Source organism: Motacilla alba, chromosome 20 (genome assembly GCF_015832195.1).
Source record: "Motacilla alba alba isolate MOTALB_02 chromosome 20, Motacilla_alba_V1.0_pri, whole genome shotgun sequence".
Classification (NCBI taxonomy): Eukaryota; Metazoa; Chordata; class Aves; order Passeriformes; family Motacillidae; genus Motacilla; species Motacilla alba.
In genome coordinates, this window is record NC_052035.1 from 4,577,138 (window position 1) to 4,596,863 (window position 19,726).

Here is a 19,726-nt window from a genome sequence, read left to right on the forward strand (position 1 = left end):
GGTGGGGAGGTTGCCCAGAGAAGCTGTGGCTGCCTCTGGCTCCCTGGGAGTGTCCAAGGCCAGAGTGTGCTGGGTGAGGGTTGGAGCAGCCTGGAAGAGCAGAACGTGTTAAGGGCCACGGCCTTTAAGATCCTCAACCCTTCCATGATTCTGTATGTGCTTAAACTGGGGAATTCCTCTTTAATTTAAACGCAGCAGTGTTAGTCACTTTCTGCCTGCAGGCCCCTGCTCTCAGCCCCAGCACAAAGCAAGCAGCCTCCTTCCCCTCTTATCCAGGGCAACCAGAGAAGCACATAAGTGTTTGCAACTTTAATATAAACCACGTCATATTTCCAATGACTTCAGCATATACAAGATAGAGCCTGATAAAAAAAAACAAAACACACAGTGGTACCAGTACAAGGTTCCGCACACCACGAGCATCGCACAACTTTTAGAAAGCCCCTTGTTTATCCCCGTGTTGCTCTGAGCCCCCTCTCCTCCCCACAGCAACAGCACAGAACAGCTTAAAAAGAAAAAAAAAAGTGGAAAGTGACATTCAATTAATATACCAGCATTTAAATTAAGGCAGAATAAATAACTGTTCCACATCAGTGATGGGCATTTTCAGGTGAGTGCTGGAGCCTGGAGCATGGCCATTGCTCGTTGTTCATTGCCCTGTGCTCATCACAGCAGTATTGGCATGCCTGGGGCAAGTCAAGCACATGCAGTGAAAGCACCTCTCACCCCAACTAGAGTTCAGCTATAAAGTTATTTTTATTTTTCCAAGCAACTCAGCCTCTCCCCCCCACCTTGATCTGAGATTTTTCTCACACACATTGTCTTCTCCATCACAGCCTTGTTGTTGCTTCAGTAGCATCCCAGTCCTGGGCCAGAAAGATAATCCACTCACTTTGAGGAGGATCAGACTGGCCTGAAAGACCACAGTGCAGCTCAGGACTTACAGATCTGCAGCTGCCTTTGGAGCAAGGACTGATGAACAGTTTTTCACTCAGCCCAGGATGAGCAGCTTGAGTGACAGAATTCATGTAAAGGAAGGAAGCCACTGTTCGTGGTGATGTGAAGTTTCCTTTTCTGTTGAGGGCTTTGAGAAAGACACTGGGCATAGCTGAGCATAGCTCCACAAAAAAAGGAAAATAAATGTGTCCAGTTACAGGGACATGGCTGATGGCTGTTGATGTGAATGATGGCACATACCTCAACCATAAATATAACCACAGAGTGAATACAATTCTGCCAAGTAGCACAAGACACTCAGGGAAAATCGTAGTCAGTGTCCTACTTCCCTAGGAGGGAAACATTCATTTAGGGAGAAAATCCACCAAACAGCAAAAATTGAGAGCTCTGTTCCATCCCAGCCAGTTAGTGTGTTAGTGCCAATTTCCTTAAACCATGAGCAAAAGACAGTACCAAACCTCTCAAAAGGGAAAAAAAAACCAAAATCAAACAACCAAAACCAAAAAACCCCACAAAAACCCATAAAACCCATTCATTTAAAATACGGCTTGATAAAGCCTCTGTAAAACTTAAATGTCCTCTTCAGTTGGTGCATATGAAAATCCTAAAAATGCATCTGAGGCACTGGAGCTGCTGGCTGCTAGGTCAGGCGTGCGGGTGATGGAGGCAGAGATGGCTTCCTGGGTGAACTCAGGGTCAAAGTGTCGCAGATCAGCTGGGCCAGCCTAAGCCAAGGAGCAGAGACACACAATCAATCAATCATTGAGGGAGCACACCCAAACCAGGCCCTCGTGTTCAGACAGCCCAACACAGCTGCTCTTCCACAAGAGCCATCCCCACTGCATCTGCAGGTCCCAACCCATACCTCAGAACCCTCAGTGTCAGCATGAGACACCTGGAGAGGATCCCTTCTGTAAAACAGACAGAATTCCCCACTTACCACATTGGGGTTGAATGGAGGAGTAATCCTCTTGTGATATAAATCATCCCAGTTTATTGGGCTGAAGAATACGTGGCTCTTTATCTCAAGCTGTACAGAAAACGGGAAGGAAAAGTCAATTTTCTGCCAACCCTCATTTTCCAGCACCTGATCTCACAGCTTTAAGTTGTTGACTTGAATTTCCCACATGCTCATATCCACAAATCCTTAATACATGGAAGGTCCTGGTCCAGGAATCCCCCAAAGGGAAATGACCCATCACACAGTGGTGTCCTTAGCTGGCCACCACACCTCTCCCTTTGGAAATCCAAATCAACCCCATGTGTCCCTGGGAGGAGGCTGAAGGGACAGACTGTGTGGAAGGGTTTTTCCAAGGCAGTGCTGTTATGAAAGAAATGCTCAGAATAGAAATTTCCCCATCCGTCCTCCCTCCCTTCTGCTCATAGTGAAGGCCACCTACAAAGTCTGTTTTGGCACCTAGCCTCCTCTTCTGATCCTTGTGGAGAAGTCCCTGAAGGATGTCACAAGCTGCCACAGTCTTGGTTCCTTGGATCTGTAGTGGCTTGTGCAGAATGTTGTCATACATCTGAGACACATCCCGGCTGTAAAAAGGAGGCTAATTTGAAAGAGAGGAGAAGCAGCCAGGTGAAACATGAGCTACCAGAAGGAGCCACACATTGCAGGTCAAAATGAGTCCTGCAGTGAGTAGATGAGGGAGACCTGCCACACCTCTGCTCAAAAGGGCAGTGGTAGGATTGAACCAGATCATTAATTCAGGATTTAGTTGTCTATCAAGTGCCTCGTGAACACCAGACCAACCTCACACCACAGCTTTTGCAAATCAAATTTCCACTATGTGAAGTAAACCAGCCCATTTCCAAAAACTTACCAGTCCAAAGAGCATTTCATAGAGGACAGCTCCTAGGCACCACCAGTCTACTGTCCTGTCATAGGGCTGCTTCTTTAGCACCTCAGGAGCCAGATACTGGGAAGTCAGAAGGAAATATTGAAGTTAAATTATAAAAGAAAGGGCTTTGTCTTTCTTAGTCCCAAACCTGGCTGCAGCTCAAGTTGAGCAAATGCATTAAGAATAATACAGATGCTTTTCCTAGTACTATCTAATAAACTCTCCACTTGCTTTGGAGCAGTGGGATTGAGAGACACCTGCCAAAGCCCTCAAAGTGTCCTTGCAGGCTACAGGAGGTTCTCTTCCTCGAGTGGACTTCTACAAGAATTTGGTACCTGCCACAATTCAGCCAGCAATCCTGTCCCACTCTGAGACATCAACCCTCTAAAAAACTCTTGTATTTTTGAAAAAGCTACAGTTTTCAGCCCCAGTAAGTCTGTCCAAAGCAGCAAAACTACCAAGAGCCACCATAGAGGAGCAACAGGCAAGAATTTGAGCAGTCTGCAGAAGAGTTTCCCACAGAATTACCTCTGTGTACTATCAGGCTCTGTCTAGAACAGGAAAACACCAACACACACCAAAACTAGAAAACAAAGCTCAAACATTCCTGCTTGGTTCATGCTGTGCTATTGCATAAGTGAAACCTCACTGAAAAAGGAGGGAAATTCCTGCCCACTTCCCACTTCTGTTGAGCTTGAATGCTGAAAGGTGTCATGTTTGCAGACCCTTTGTCAAGCTGCCTGGGGAAAGCAGCAGGACAGGTATATTACCTAGGCTGAATGGCTACCAAAATCCCCAGGCTCAATAAGAAGCAGACAAAAAAAGCCTCCAAGAAGCCAGACTGGAAATAGGTTTTTGCAAAACCCAGCTGGAGTGCACTGGAGGAAAGGCATTTCCTCCCCTCTGAGCAGTGTTTGCATTCCAGGGGGGGAGCCTGCTCCCCTCCTCTGTGCAGGGCATTCTGCAGCTCCTGCAGGCACCAAGGACACAGAGGAGAGCACAGCAAGGTCCTGTGCATGCCAGTACCAGCAGGCTCCTTGTTCTGCACCACTGGGGTCTTGGGGCAGGTAAACATCCTGCTCCCAGGGACAAGGCTGTCTCCATCTCCCCAGCTATTTTCACAAGCCTGGCCATTTCCAAGTGCAGGAACCCCTGCCCCACTAGCTCCTCCATACTCCAAAATTGCTGTGTTGTTACAGGTAGCTGTCTCTGCTGGATTGCCTTATCTGAAGTCCAGCTTCAGGCTGACAATCTCAGACAGCCCATAATTTTTTGAGGTGTCACATAAACCCAAGACCCAGATCACCAAGTGCCCGAAGGTTTCCAGCCCCCAGGTCTCAAGCAAAGCCCCAGCACATGCAGTACCTCAGGAGTGCCACAAAAGGTAGAAGTTGTCTCCTCTTGCTCCATTCCTTCTTTGCAGAGTCCAAAGTCTGTCAATACTATGTGTCCCTAAAGAAAAGAGAAACTTTAGCTTGTCCCACTCTTTATGGAGAGGAGAGAGGATTTCTAAGTATTTGCCTATGCATTACATCTCATGTGGGTTTTGGTTCCCCACTGCTCATCTGCTTCCCCACCCCCACCCCCCCCCATTATGTTCATCCTATACAGGTATTGGAGCCTGTAGAAAAAATACAGTCTCCATTTCTTATTTTTTATTTGTCTACAGCTAGATAGCCATGAAAAGTTCCAGCACTGCGAGTTTCTGCTGCTTTATCCCAGAGCCAATTTATGTAAGTCACCACCAGAGCTGCAGCAGTGACCTGCTCTTCACTACCCTGATCCCCCCACAGGTCGGGTCTCAGCTTCTGGGAATGAGCCCCAAAACCATGCAGTTCTTCAGAAGGCAAGCCCACTGATCCCTCCAGGATCTGCTCAGAAGTGCAGGGGGGCAGACAGACAAAATCCATGCCATCATGTCAGCTGTAGTCCAGCTTGCAGAGCCCCAGCCCTCTGCTTGTGGTCCTGATGTTTTTGAAGCCAGCAGGAAGACAGCCCAAGCTGTGAATATACCTGGCAATCCAGGAGGATGTTCTCAGGCTTTAAGTCCCTGCAAGACAAAGCGCTGTTTGAGCAGATTTGGCCAGATATTTAGAAAACATGGATCTGAAACAGCATCAGCTGAGAACAGGAGCTAACAAAGCATCCCAATCCAGACCACCAAGACCTTCCCAAATTGCAGACTCCCATCAGCATACATACACGCAAACATAAATAGGCTGCTTTCACATAGGATCAGGTGTTAGCCTGCATTTCCATTATATAAATTGTTACTGAGGGATAATTTCTTACTTATTGAGCCAGGTTTATTTTATGTCTTTAAACTTAATACCCTCAGAGTGATGCTGGGAAGGGGAAAGAATGGTTTATTGCCCATCAGGTCTTGCAGGGTAAAGTGCCAGCAGCACAGTCTTGTCTGGGCTAGGATATTCTTCAGCTACTCCAGTCCAGCATTTCACTTCCCCAGTGCATCCCTTTCCTTGCCAACACTGCACTCCATGCCACAGCAGGCTTGGAGTCCCTGTCTTACCTGTAGATGATGTTTAGGGAATGCAGGTAGCCAATGGCACTGGCCACTTCTGCAGCGTAGAATCGGGCCCGGGGCTCACGGAAACAGCGCTCCCTTTGCAAGTGGAAGAAGAGCTGTGGGAAGGTGAGAGGCTTGATCATGTCTCTAAATAAATGAAGGCTAATCTGGAACAAGGCCGAAAGCCAGCTACATAAGGGAAAAGTGATTTGCAGGAGGTAGCACATTAACAGTGTGAAATAAGCCCAAGCCTAGTGAATTTAAGCAATCCAAACACCTTTCTAAAAATTGTTTCATTTCTCCTCCTCATCATTCACAAAAATTAATAATTAATACTCAAGCCCCCATCATCTGCTGACCTGGTTAAGCTCCTAGTTTACTGCAGCCCACAGCTGATTGCAGTGGTAGTATGGCCATGAGAAGTGATACATGCGGAGAGCTGAACATGCAAAGATCCCCAACATGAACTAAATTTGGGCAAGATATCCACCTTAACAACATCTCCCAGCCAGCTTCAGACAACACAGAAGGACAGATGAGAAAAGTAAGCTTCTACAGGACAGAGAAAGTCTAGAAAGTTGCAATGGCATCACCCCTAAGCACTAGATGTGTGGATCCAGAGCTGGCCCATTGGGGGTTTCCCTGAACCTCACCAGTGCCAGTATTTCCCATATTCTCCATAGGATTTTAAAATGTCCCAATACCACTTTTCTCAGAATCTTTACTTTGGGAATCATCTGAGTCAGGTCATAGCCAGCAAGATCTTGACTCAATTTACAGGTGAGGTATCCTGCCAGGTGTTCCTGGCTGCTCCTTGCCAGCAGTCAAAACACCATTATCCCTCAACATCATTATCTTCTGACAAGAAATAATTTTAAATAAAGCAGCATGTTTGTGAAGGACCAACAAGGATTAAAACAAAGCCTGTAAGTGCACTCACCTCTCCTCCATTTACATAGTCAAGCACAAAGTAAAGCTTCTCTGAGGTCTGGAAGGAGTAGTGGAGTCCCACAAGGAAGGGGTGCTTTACATTTTTCAGGAGCACGTTGCGTTCTGCCATGATGTGGTTTTGCTATCAAAAAGCAGACAAAGCATGAAGGATTTCAAGGCAAGGATCCAGTCCAGCCTGCCCTAAGGGCTCACTTCTGTTTTCAAAGCAGGTGGAAGCTGGGAGCCCACGAGGGTCATTTCCAGTCCCAAAAAGAAAACCATTCCCTCCTGTCGGACTTAATTAATCTCTGTTCTTTTGTTGTCATGGCACAGGCAAATCCATGTTTAACATGTGAACTGCCTACCCGAATGCCAGGTACCCCAATTTCCTTACCCAGAGAGCCCATACACCAATCACAATTTCCAGACCAGCCCAGGAGAGCAGACATACCTCCTTTTTCTTGAGGATGGTTTTCTTGTGTAAGACTTTCACTGCATAAAAAGTCCCATCACACTTGCGTTTGGCCAGGAGAACCTGCAACAGAAGGTCCTGGTCACAGCAGTCTGTCTCACCTTGGTCAGGGTTTCCTCATTAGCTCAACACTCTTGTGAGTGATTATACACAGAGAACTTCTTCAGAGGGCCAGCTACAGGGTTTTAAAGACCAAGCTCCAGCCCTCTCAATTCCCAGCACTTTTTCATTGCCAGAAGAAAAGCACTCAATATCTCCATATAGATGTGGATATCTCACCATATAGATGTGGATATCTCACCATATATCCCCTAGACAGCCAATAGAAAATAGTTTTGGAGCATTTGAGGCCAGTCCCATTTAAAGTGAACCCTTCCCATCTCCAAGGTTTCTCTGGAGATCTCTTGCTGAACAAGTTTGAAACTTATTTTCAATCAAGTGCTGCTCTTTACCATCACCACCCTGAGCATAAAACACCTCACTCTTCAGTCCTTAGAGCGGTTGAAGGACCTTAAAGTTAGAATTGACTATTAGTAACAATGTCTCAGGTTTTATTTAATCTCAGTCCCACTCAGGCTGAACACCTCAGGAGAGGTGCCGGCAAAGGACGCAGCCAGAAACTCCTGCAGCAACACATTTTCCTTCCAAGCTGCCTCCAAACAGCTACAGCCCACCTGCACAAGCCCACTTACTTTTCCAAAGCTTCCTTTGCCAATAACCTTCAGGAAGTCAAAGTCTGTTGGCTTGGCACTGTTGGGCAAGAATGAAACAAGTTAATGTTTCTGGGAGAGAAACACGCAACAGTAACACCACCATCAAAGCAGAGTTCCTGCTTGGAAAAATGAGTGTTTGTGGAAGGGATTAAAGGGCGCGGGCGGGTGACCCTCGCTCCCAGGCGGCTCAGGATTCACACTGTGTGTGTGTCAGGGCACCCTGCAGAGCACTAGCAACCCCTCAGCAACCAGGGGCTGAGGGCAGCAGCAGGGACAGCACCTGTAAGGACTAAGTGATGCCCTTACAGGGGACACAGTTTGTGCCTGTTTCTAGAGAAAGATAGCCAGGAAGCCAGCAGTGACAAGGAAGACCTTCCCTTACTACCTCTCAGAAGAAAAGGGCCAAGGGGCTGTAGGCATGGCCAGGAGAGGATGATTATAGTGAGTACCAGCTACAGCTTAGTCTTGGAAGCTGGTGCATCAGTGGCACATATGGTGTTAAAGACCAAGAAATGTAACAGTCCAGAATCCTGCAGACACCACCCTGTGACACACAGGGACCAGCTGCATCCCCCTACCAAATCTCTTCACACTCCACACCCTACCTGGCTTTGCAGGGAGCTTACTTGGGGTTAGCAGAAGGTCCAAGGTTGATGTTGTCAGTTGGTGTTGAAGGCTAGAGAAAATAACAAGAATTTTAGCCACAGAGACTATCCTGCTGGTTGGGTTTTCCCTTCCTCAACACAGCAACCCTCACACAGAGCCATTGATAAATACCCAGCAGCAAGACACCAGTGGAAACTTCAGCAGACATTTAAGGTCTCTTTCTATGGCCTTATGCACCACAGAGCTGCAGCCTCTCTCTTCCCAAAGACAAGAGGATGTGTGCTCTTCCTCCTCCCTAGGAATCTTACTGTCCCCACACTTTGGGAACATCATGCCTTGTCCAAAAGGGCCTCTCTGCTGTTTTTCCCCACCCAGCATCACTCACAGGACAGGGCAGGAGCAAGACTCCCAGCAGGCTAACACAGGCTCTCTCCTCATTTTTCATCTAAAGGCACCAGCCCCCCTTGTCCCAAAGGTGAGGATTTGCTTGTTCAGAGCCATGCTCTCACCTGGGTGCTTTTGTCTGGGCTCCGGGAACGATCCATTAAAAAAACAACTCGCTCAGCACTTGGGAAAAGAAGAGGAAGTCAGTGTGGAGTACAAAATCCAAGAGAGAAACAGCTTCACACCATTAACTTGCTGGGGAGTAGTGCAAACCCCAGTGTGTGCACCCCTCCCATCACAGAGGGCTCAGCTGAGCTCCCCAGCAGTGCTACCCCCAAAGGATGGGACACCTGCCCTCTGGGGGAGGCAGGGAATGGTGTGTGCTGACAGGAGATTAGGGAAACAGGGCTTCTGGGTGAACAAGCCTATCTAACATCGGCCCCTGACTCCCAATAACAGAAGCTGCACAAGCACATAAGAGCCAGCACAGCCCCAGCAGCAACACAGCACCAGGCCAGGTGAAGTCACAGCTCTCCAGGCAGATGCAGCCCCCTCCTCACTGCACAGGAATGCTGCAGCCCAGCGAGTATCCCCACAGGGCAGCCAGGAGAGTCCAGCTAGGTCCAGACACCACGGTCCATGGGGCTGGCAGCGGCCAGAGGCCAAAACCCAGGCCAGGTCAGACCAGGGCAGCTCAGGGATGTTGACATTGCAAGGAAGAGAAGCTGCCATGGCAGCCAGGGCAGGCTTGGTGAGCAGAGGCATTAAAAACCTCTTGTCTGCCTGGTACAGCTTTTGCTGGGGCAGGAGAAGCCAGACTTGAACACTTGTTGGTTCAGATTCATCCTGCCTGAGCATCACTGGGGATGGGTGAGCCTTGCCTCAGGGGTTCCTCCCTTTGGTTTTAGGGGTTCCTCTATGCTCTTTGCAAAAGTCAGAATTAAGAAGATAACACAAATAAAACAGCTTTGCTCCCTTCTCCCCTGCCCCAGAGAGCATAGACCCCACCTCAGCCCCACCACACTCCCACACACCGCATCAAGGCTCTGAAGGCTCTCATCCCCACAGCCACCCTCTGCCCCACCCCTCCCAAAAAGGGGGCCCAAAGACCCCACCAGCCTCCCCACATCTCACCTGCGGGTGATCCCACTCTCTGCCCCCACACACCAGCAGGCACAGACCCCCAGCCATCCCAAAGAAACCCCTCCTGCACAGCCAGGCCGGGCATGGCAGGAGCTGCCGGGCAGCAGCGGATGCTGGCAGCTGTGTCAGGGACTGCCCACATCTGCCCGGTGCCAGCCAGCTCCATCCACCAGCCAGCCAGCACAGGGGTTATCAGCTGAGCTGTTAAAGGGCTCCCATCCCACTGGGAGGGGTTCATACTCACTATGAGCAGAGCCTGGAGCCAGAGGCCTTGATGGTTTGTTCTATCCTCTCCCGGCCGTGCCTGATGAGTTCTGTGAGCAAAGTTGAAGCACCGAAGCCGATTAGCTGGCAGCGTGATCACAAGTGCACAGAGGCACATTTGTTCTTCACTGACCTTGCTCTTCTCTCCACAGCCAGCCTCCTCCCCCTTCCACTCACATACCAAAATAACCAGGAAATTATAGGAACCAGGACATCTTCCCTCCCAGCCTCACCAGGAGCCCTCAATAGCTCACAGGACAGGGATGAGTGCCACAAAACAGACACCCTCTCTGGTGACCAAGGGGACTCAGGCTAAAGCACCACTGTCGAGCCTTTCTGAGCCACCCCTGTGTCCCCAGGGGGACAAGGAGAGTGCTTACAAGGATGAGGTTGTACTGGGATACGTCACACACTTGGCACATTCAGTGTCCCTTCCATTCAGGGCTCTGTGAGTAATTAGGGACGTGAATGAAACCTTTCAGGCCCTGCAGGAGGTAAGCCAGCACACACACATCACAGCAGTGACTTGCCCAAGGACACATAGCCAGTGCCAGAAGCTGGGATTCCCACCATGGAGCATCCCTGCTGCTCAGCTGTGCAGGCAGTTGCCACCACTCCTCATCATCATCACCTCTCCCTTCACAGAGAGGAAGCCCTGAGCCTGCTCCCTGAGCCTGCTCCCTGCTGCACAGGCTGAGCCAGAGGGAAGCCCAAGGAGTGCAGCCTGTACAGAGGAGTTCCTTGTTTTGCTTAGGAGTAGATGGCAAAGTTATTTCAAGACTCGGTTTTACTCCTCAGTTCCACCACTGAAGGGAAAGCCAGAATCAAAATATTCATGGAAATATGCGTTTCCTTCTCCATCTAAAAAGAAGGGGCTTTATAGACACAAGCAAGCTGTCATTCTGGAATAGCTCTCCTACAGACCAAGGAATGAGCAGCGCCAACTGCCAGAGCCCATCTCCCTGGGCAAGGATTTTGTAGGACAATGAGTTTTGAGGCAAACAAATCCAGAACAGAGCCCTTCCTGCATGGATTTTGGATCTGCCAGGCAGGGGGTCCTGGAACTCCTGACAGCCCCTGAGCTGGCCCCATCAGCAGATGTGGGATTTGGGGGCAGCTCTGATGAGCAGCCAAAAAACTAAGCTGTGAGTTTAGAGTTTCTGAAGGCAAAGCAGGAATTTAAAACAAAGTCCACAAACCATGCAGAGGGAGAACTTACAACATCAGGCTGGTCTGAGCCCCTGACCTTGTCCATACTTTGCCCTGCAGCAAGTCCAAGATCCTGTCCCAGCTGGCAGCCACCAGCAGGGACAGCATGCAGGCAGCACCCAGACAGATCAAGCCCCATCTCCTCCCTCTGGGCACAGTTCTTTCCCCGGCAGTCTGGCTCTCCCAGGTCTGCTGAAGGTCACTCAACACCTGCCTCAGGGCAGTGTCTGCCTCACAGGCTGCTGGACAGGCTGGGCAGATTCATGGCCACAGCAGAAGGACATCACTGCTGCTGTCTCTGAGCAGACAACATTCCCTGGAGGATCCAGGCCTGGGAGGAGGCTGACTCAGAGCACACAGGTGTGTGTGGACAAGCCCCAGGCTGCACATGGCAGCAGTGGGGAGAGGAGTGAAGGTTCCCACCCCTGCTCAGGAGCCTCTTGTCAGAGCAACCCAACCTAACACCTCGCTCCTGCTCGCTGCCTGCAGCTCCATCAGGTGATACAGCCCATTTCCTCCAAATCTGAAGCCCCACAAGCTTGGGTTTGGCCTCAGGGCCACCTTGCTGCCACTGTTCTGGTCCCAGACTCTGGGGAAATAATGACTCCGGCACAGATAGAGATATCACAGCTTGGACATCTTAGAGGGCACATGGGCAAGCCATGGAAACACATCCACATGCTTTGGAAGCATTTACAGGATGCAGGACAAGTTCCTGACTCGCTCCAAGGGGCTTGGACAAGCCTGTTTTAGCAACCTGCATCTGGGCAGGAGCCCCTTCCAGCCTGGCAGCCCATTCATGCCTCCCTCCACCAGCCCTGTTCTGCTCCACTGCCTCTTTGCTGGAAGTGAAGCCACTCAACAAGTCCCTGCTGACCAAAGGCAGCTTTTTCCAGCACAGCTTTTTCATTAAAGGGACTTGCTCTGAGGTTAAAGTCTCTGGCGCTGCAGTACCATACCCATTTGTAGGATGTGTATATCCCTACCCCATCACTTCCTATTCAGGTTCAGAGCCACCTTCCCCAGCCCAAGTCCACCTTCAAGAGCAGGTTAGTTTGTGGTTTAAATCTCACAAGCAGTCAAGCAGGCTTTTCCTTTTCACTAACAAACCCTACCCCCTTAAAGCAGAAAGATTTCCTGAGCGCACACACTGAACAACAGAACCACAGAACCAGAAATAGGTCACAAAGATACGCTGGAATCCTTGGTTATCCATGCCCGGCTGCATCCCTCCTCGTGCCTGCTGGTGCTGCACAGATGCTCCAGGCACGGCCAGGGCCACAGAGAGCATTGGCAAGCAAGTCTAGGAGTTCCCCAATATCATGGGGCTATTATACATCGGGAACACAGACCCCTGCACCCCACTCCCCCCTCCTCAAAGACCATTTCACCCCAACTCCCGGCCCCAGGCACCCCCCAGGCAGGAAGCACCCGCTCGCACAACAGAAAGCTGCTACTTCCAAGTTGGAGCAGTTACTGCAGCTGAATCTCCCCCCAGCACACATCCCTCAGTAACATACGTTTGCTTCCCAGCACAGCACGAGCAGCTCCCTGTTCCTCGCACGGTTCTGGCAGTGGTGACCCACATTCCCATGCCAGCCCAGCGTTATTTGCTACAAACACATTACTAATGCAAGGCGTACCTTGCACGGAGACACAACCTCACAGACTCGTCATCTGCGGGCTGCTCCCACCTCCTCCCTGATGTCACCGCTCTCGGCAGCCTTCCCTGCCTAACCTACATTGCAAACCCCTCCGAGCGAGTCCCTCGTCCCCTCCTGTTCTGGGAAGGGCTGGCTGCCAGCCTGGAGAGGCAGGGCTGCGGCTGGGACAGCGGGTGATGCTGTGGAGGAAGCTCAGAGTTTGGAGGGGCAGGGGTGAGGGAAGGGCACCAAAGGCAGCCCACAGGTTTGAAACAGGGGCTGCTCACAGCTTAGGGGGGAGATGCCCCAGTTTCAGCTCAGAGAGGAGCAGGGAGGGAGGTGGGAAGGAGGATTCCTGCAAACATGTGCTTTTACTGGGGAGAGGAAAAAAAGGCTCAAGTTTTCCCCCTGCTACAGATCTAAGAGATAGCTGCAAGCTAGTACTGAACTCCACTTTCATCCCCATTGAGACACTACAGCAAGTCCAGGAAGAGGTTAGGAAAGACTTTAAAGAACTTCTGCATTTCAGGATTCTTTCTTAGCCAGTCTCTGGAGACCTCCCGGCTTATCCAATTTTCTCCCACAGATCCTGCTTCCTACACCCCAGGGACACTGCAAAACAGAGCAAGAACCCGCCAAGCAGCCCTGGCTCAGGGCAAGCTGGAGACAACCAATCCTTGAAATTTTAGAGAAAAGCTACATGCAGAACTTAAAGAAAACAGCAGGTGGCTAAAGCTTGAAGCACTTCACAAAAAAATAGTTCTATGAAAGCAAGTCATCAAACATACCTGGGAGCACATCTCCCAGAGGCTGAGTCCTGAAGCATGGGAAGCAGTCCACAACCACCGAGCACAGAGACCTCTGATTCCCCACACTCCCCATCCCTGCACCAGCCCACCCCTCCTGCCCTGTTAGGCCAGGAGCCCAAAGCTCCTTCCTAAAACCCAGAGGGGAAGAGCTTTGCTTCCTGCAGCAGTTCATTTAGCCCCTAAACACAACCACCCCCAACTCCCCAGAGTGATCATGCCACTGCTGGTGCCTCACTGCAGCACTTTAAAGAGAGCAGGAAAAGCTGACCAGCTGCAAAAGATGAAGAAACACCTGCTAGCTGTACCCAAGGAGTGAGAATTTAGGTGGGAGGGATAGCTTTGCGTGGGGAGGAGGAGGTGCAGGTGCTATGTAGAAGCAAATTACAGCCTGGCAGGCAGCTCAGGTGTTCTGAATAATTTTTTACAAGTCAGCTGGAAATTTGTACTCTGTCCAGTGGTTTGGAGGAAGGTCAAAACTGGCATTTGGTTCAGGTCAAACCCTGAAGAAGCTGCTTTTTACAGTGTCCTGGGGACCCTGGAGGGCTGCAGTCAGAGCAGCCAGGCTGGTGCTTTGCAGCACTACTAACTGCAAACATAAACACATGGGGATCCTGGAGATTTGAGGGACCAGAGACTGAGCTCTGAGCAAAAGGAGACCTGGGAGAAGAGCTGATGTCTTCTCTCTCTTCATTAAAAATAAAACAGTCCCTTTTTGCTTCCATTGTAGTTTCCTATTAAAATCTCCCTGCATGCAGCTGCAGCAGGAGGAAAGCAGCTTCTGGAGCAATTTCAGTGGTGGGTGCAAGGAGGTAAAAGCCAGGCTGTGGCAGCATTCCCTGTGGGAAGCAGAAGGGCTGGCCACCGTGGGACGGGTCCCTCACCCAGACTGCAGCTACCAGCGGGAGATCATCAGGAACAGCTGATGTGCCTGGTGTCATGTGTCATGAGGGAGGAGGAGCAGCATTTTGCTTGAAATATTACCTTCTTTCAGGTCAAAAGCTGATTTTTTGCTCAGCCAGTATTCTCAAACTATCAGCATTGACATCTTCAAGAAGATCCCTTGTTCTTCTTTTCTCCAGCTTTGCCTCCACTTGCATTGAAATGGTCAAATTTCAGAATAATTTCATGAGTTAAATCACATTTTCTAGTGAATGCCTTGTGCTTTTGTTTCTTTAATGAACATCTCGGTGTTACAAACAAAATCTACTTTATTTTAATTTCCATGGAAAAAGACATCTTTGATTTAAACCCCGCTTTCTATCTGAAGAAGAGAAAGCAGAAGGATCCTGTAGGGAAAATTTTAACAGCTAAAATGCATAAAACACCTAATCTGATGACAGCTAGTGATGGAGAAAGTGATGTTGGGTCGTTTCGTCCATCCTACCCCCTCTGTGAGGATCACTGACCCTCCAGGGGTGGGTGTCACTCAGGGCCAGGTGTGCAAGGCAAGCTGCCACCTCTGTGTGTCCCATGGGAGCCAGGCTCCCTGCAGCCCTTGCTGGGCTGGCTGAGCCTGGCTGGAGCCCACCAGGAGGGCTCTGCAGCCCAACACTTGTGGGAGACCATGGGGAAGCCTTCTCCATGCCCTCAGCATGCCCAGGGCTCAGTGCCACCCTGCCACCCAGCAGCATTACCTTTTGTCTTGCCCAGGGCAGTGGAGGAGGGCTCCATCCAGGCCACGAACATAAGCCAGCCAAAACAATCTCTTCTCCTTGCAGCTGGGGCAGGAATTCAGCTGCTGGCTCTGGGCGTCCTCGGGAAGCAGAGCACGCAGATGTTCCTCTGTCTGCAAAGGTGAAGGGCACAGGAGTAAGAGCACAGACAAGTCCTTGGGTGCAGCACTGGCTGCCTGCCAGCATCTGGGACACAGGGACAGCTCCTGACCCTCGTCTGGGCAGCACTCACCCAGTCTGGTGGAGATTACTGGGGGGCTCTGCCATCACCCCAGTGACAAAGCACTTTGGGACTGGCAGACAGAGGGAATGGAAGAGAGCTGAGAGGTTTGGCTCCTGTAACACAGAAGAAATTTACCCAAAACCTGGTAAATTCACGTATTTCTGCTGTTGGGAAAGGATTTGGGGTTTAGAAGCTTTTGAGGAGCTGAAACCCAGTTCACCCTACCTGTACCCAGGGTGACTGCCCTGACATTGGTGTCTCCCTGGCACAGGAGCAAACATTCCCTGGAAGCCCAGGGACACATGGTCCACTGGTGAATCCCCAGTGTCTGTCCTCATCAGAAATTCAACATCAGACACCTGGGGCAGCTGCAAAGGGCTCTGCCTGTGGAGCCCTGTGACTCTCCCTGGAGAGGGGACCAGCGTGAGCCGTTGTCACTGTGATGACATGAGTGGGACAGGCAGGTGTGAGCAGGGCTGGCCTCCTGCCCTCCCCATGTGTAAGAAGTGAGGCTTTGTCCTTGCCCTGTCCTGTGTGCCCACAGCCAGTCCCCCCCTGCAGCAGCTCCTGTCCCTCACCCATCCCTCCCCGTGCCCATGGCAGGACATGTCAGTGCCACACTGAAGGGACTTCTGAGTGTGGCAGCACTTAGGGCACACACATCACACAGGCACGTGTCCCTGCGGGTGCCAGCAGGGTAACCATGCCCCCTTACAGCAGCACTGACCTTGGCCCATTCCTGTGTCCAGAACCCACACACTCCTGGACAAAATTAAACAATTCTGGTGGAGCTGGAGAGCTGCTGATGTCAGGGCTGGGTTTTGCCAGAATTGCTGCTTTTCCGTGCCTAGCTGCTGTTTCCCTGCCCTCCAGAGAACACATCTGTGCCAGGAAAACCTCTGGCTGGACCCGAGTTCAAAGGTGAGGAGCAGATCTTGGGCAATTTAACTCCTTCTGTGCACACCTGCTGCCTGGACCTGGCCAGACCATGAGGGAAACAAACTCTGGCCGGAGAGAGGGATTTTTTTCAGCTGGACTTGCGCAGCTCAGAGCCTCCAGACATTGCCTATTCTTGGAAACATTTTCTTCCTCCCAAGGGAGGGAAGCTGTCTTTCTCCTCCCCAAGCCCTATAAGGGGTCAAGGGTTGCGTGGTCCTTCCATGGCTGAGTTGGATCCCTTCAGGAAGGACCATCCCAGCAAAGCCACGTTTGCAGCTTCACCAGGACATATGCAGTGGGGACAACAGGTCCAGCCCACTGTCTCTACACACAGAGAAGTACCCTCTCTCTCTTTTACAATATTTTATATACTATTTTACAGGGGAAGATAATCCTAATCTCCCTATCTAGCAATATCCATAACCATAATCATAAAAGTGTCACTGAAGTGGAACCACAGAGCCCTGAGCAACTGGAATTGCAGGGAAAGTCCAGATAAGGCTAAAACAAATACTTCTCTGGAGAGCACAAAGCAAGAGCCCATGGATCTGCAGTGAAAGGCGACCTAAGATATTTGGCTACTCAGTTATCTCTGCTGGGTAACAGCTTAGATAGGATAGGATAGGATAGGATAGGATAGGATAGGATAGGATAGGATAGGATAGGATAGGATAGGATAGGATAGGATAGGATAGGATAGGACAGGATGTTCTTTAAAAGCTCAGAGGCTATTTGTTCCTTTTAGGAGGATTCATGAAAGAATAAATAGAATATTGGTGACCATTGCAACTCTCTAAAATATTTCTCTTTTTTTTTTCCCCTCTACATTTTTCTTTCAGCCTAAAAAAGCAGGACTCTGCCTGAGGCTTTGGCTTTGATTTTGCCAAGGAATCCCACATAAGTGCTGGGATATTTTTCTATGTTTTGAAAAAAGGAGATAAGAGGAGGCCACTAGGGATCAAGTTTTTTATTCCAAAGGACAGCTAAGGTGGGTTTGAGCAATTTTTGCCACTTTTTGTCCCTCTATTTCTGTACATGTAAATGTGGCAGAATATTACTGATTTATTGTAAAGCCTTTACATTTTCTGTGAAATAAATTCCTGAGGTTATTATTGCTGTTGAATTAGGTGGCTGGAACTTTTGTTCCCAAGTGCTTTTCAAGTGTAGGCACAGTCTCAGTGAATAAATAACACACCATTGGAAGCAGTCTGACTGTAAGTGGCCCTTCCTGGCCAACCTTGTCCTTGCAAAAGGCTCAGCTGTCCTTGCTGCTTGCTGTCCCCTCTTCTCCTTCCCAGCAGCACTTCAGGACACATTACAGCCTGTGCTTGAGGGCCTTAAAAAAACCCAAAAAACCAAACCAAACCAAACCAAAACCAAAACAACAACAACATCAAAAACACAAACCCAAAAACCACAAACCCCAAACCCTGTTTTTTGGGGTGAACACCTATTTTGCCCTATAGCACAGGTCAGTGTGACACAGGACCACCACCCTTAGCTCAAGCCCCAGGTGTGCTCACCTGGAGGGGACAAGGGCAGAGAGGCAGTTTCCTGGCTGGATTGAGCAGGGCTTAGCAGCTCAGAAGTGGCTCTGAGAGCTGCACTGCCCAAGCCCAGGCCCCTGGCTGCTGGCACAGCACTGGCTTCATCAGGAGCAGCTGTGGGTGCAGTGTCCCTGGGAATGCCTCCCCTCTGCCTGCTCCATCCCCGAGAGCTGCCAGCTCCAGCTCCCCCGCCTGGAATCAATGTTTTCAACTCTTTTCATCCACATACAAATCCTGGGAAGCAACTGGAGCTGGCACAGCCAGAGATTGTCTCCAGCAGAGTTCTACATACTGCATCCAGTGAGCAGCCCAGACCAAGCTGGGCTCAAGGCATTGCCCGGACCTGTGAGCCCTTGTGCAAGAGCAGCAGAGCCATCCTGAAATCTGCCAAGTCCAGCTCTGTTCCCCTGCTCTGGAACCGAGCAGGAACAGCCCGCCCTGTCCTGCCAGAGAGGGGCTTGGGAATGCTCGGTTAGAAGGCTGCTGGACACCCCTGAGCTTCACCAGGCCCAGCCTCAGAGACTCTCACAGCCCAGGAGACCACAGCCAACACAACCTGAAATTTCTGGTGTAAACTTCACCCTTCTGGTGCTGGCTGCAAATCCCAGTGGAGCCCAAGGCTCCCTTCCATGTGTGGGTGGCCCAGGAGCATGGGGACACGCAGTCGGTTTCTGCTGATCTGCCAGCTCCAGACATTACCCAGATCAGGAGCACTCATGGGTGCTGCCCACAGGAGCCCACCCATCTGAGCTGCTGGGGGGCTCAGGGACAAGCAGGATGATGGAAGTTCCTTTGAAGGAAGTTTCCTGGGGGAGGCAGATCTAATGCCAGAAATTTTCCCAGCCAGTTTGCAGGGGCAGCAAGGAGGCTGCTCATCTCCTCTCTGGACTTCTCCACATCTGGGAAACAACCCCGCTGCTGGAACTCAACCCCCCTCCACTTCCAGCTGCTGGCCCTGGGGAGCAGCTCTTCCACAGGCCAGCCAGGTTACTGGCAGCAAGGCACGAGTCCTTCACACAACCCTCCACTGCTCCCAAAGGGCTTCAGGAACTCATTAAAAGAGGGGGAAAGTCTCAGTCATGCCAGAGAAAGCAAAGGGGCATTACCTGCAGACAGGGCTCCTGGGATCCGGCAGCAGGGCTGGCGGGCACTGCCACACTCTCGCCGTGGGAAGCAGCTTGTGCCTCTCTCCCCCCCGTTGTTTTTATTTTGGCAATGCAGTCTGAAGGTCGAAGAAAAAGTCCGAAGGAGTGGCTTGTGGCAGGCAGTAAATTATTACCCTGGACCGCTCTCCGAGGGGACCAAGGCACAGGGAGCTGGGGTGGGAGAGGAAAATCCCTCCTTGGGGGGATTAGAGGGCAGCTCCTGGCAGGGAAGTGCAAAGGGTCAGAACAAAGTGCTCTGTTTGCCGGAGGCTGTGCTGGGTCACATGCCGGGTGCCGGCAGAGGTAATGAGGCATGGGTCACCTCCCAAACTCCAGTAAGACCTCCTGGCTGTGGACAGGACCTGTTGCCAATCCCACAGCAACCCACAGACCTTGCCAGACAGGAAGGAGCTGGGTGAGAGGGAGCCTTGCCCTCTGGCAGCACTGAGGGGCATGAAATCCAGGGGCTTTTACATGCCTGATCTGTGCAGGTGTGACAGTCGTACAACCTCCCTTCTGCCCCCTGTGTGTCACCTGATCTGTGGATCCTGGGCCACTCATACAGAGGAAGAACCACCTGAGAATCCGAGGGCGGCCCATGGGCACATCAGAACTGAGCCCAGAGGAGCACTCTTCGAGCCAAAATCTACTGCCCTCCATGCTCTCCCCAGTTTGCTCCATTCCTCTTGCTTCCC

At 50.8% G+C, this 19,726-nt stretch overlaps 1 protein-coding gene across 3 annotated transcripts; it reads right to left on the reverse strand.

The window, feature by feature from the left end:
* Positions 1 to 294: 294 nt before the first annotated feature.
* SGK2 (serum/glucocorticoid regulated kinase 2) lies at positions 295 to 19,156 on the reverse strand. 3 transcript variants are annotated; one of them, XM_038159176.1, is made up of 15 exons: positions 18,993 to 19,156; positions 15,139 to 15,290; positions 9,824 to 9,893; positions 8,562 to 8,619; positions 8,073 to 8,122; positions 7,426 to 7,483; positions 6,713 to 6,796; positions 6,272 to 6,403; positions 5,335 to 5,447; positions 4,818 to 4,854; positions 4,170 to 4,256; positions 2,787 to 2,882; positions 2,358 to 2,513; positions 1,898 to 1,987; positions 295 to 1,682 (listed from the first exon to the last, which is right to left on the reverse strand). In XM_038159176.1, exons 2-15 carry the CDS (start codon positions 15,188 to 15,190, stop codon positions 1,527 to 1,529), a joined length of 1,239 nt encoding a protein of 412 aa, XP_038015104.1. In that variant the 5' UTR covers positions 15,191 to 15,290; positions 18,993 to 19,156; the 3' UTR covers positions 295 to 1,526. The 3 variants fall into 3 exon arrangements, with proteins under 3 accessions (XP_038015104.1, XP_038015106.1, XP_038015105.1); XM_038159178.1 differs by lacking the exons at positions 15,139 to 15,290; positions 18,993 to 19,156 and adding an exon at positions 13,484 to 15,120; XM_038159177.1 differs by lacking the exons at positions 15,139 to 15,290; positions 18,993 to 19,156 and adding an exon at positions 12,573 to 15,116.
* Between the last annotated feature and the right edge of the window lie 570 nt (positions 19,157 to 19,726).

Excerpts from the sequence above, each read along its gene's own strand:
- SGK2 (XM_038159178.1), bottom strand. The coding sequence starts at position 13,676 with ATGAACTGCTGCAGGAAGCAAAGCTCTTCCCCTCTGGGTTTTAGGAAG. Across the intron at positions 8,123-8,561 it reads GCCCAGACAAAAGCACCCAG|CCTTCAACACCAACTGACAA; the intron begins GTGAGAGCATGG and ends TATTTTCTCTAG. Across the intron at positions 4,855-5,334 it reads TCCCTAAACATCATCTACAG|GGACTTAAAGCCTGAGAACA; the intron begins GTAAGACAGGGA and ends TTTGTCTTGCAG.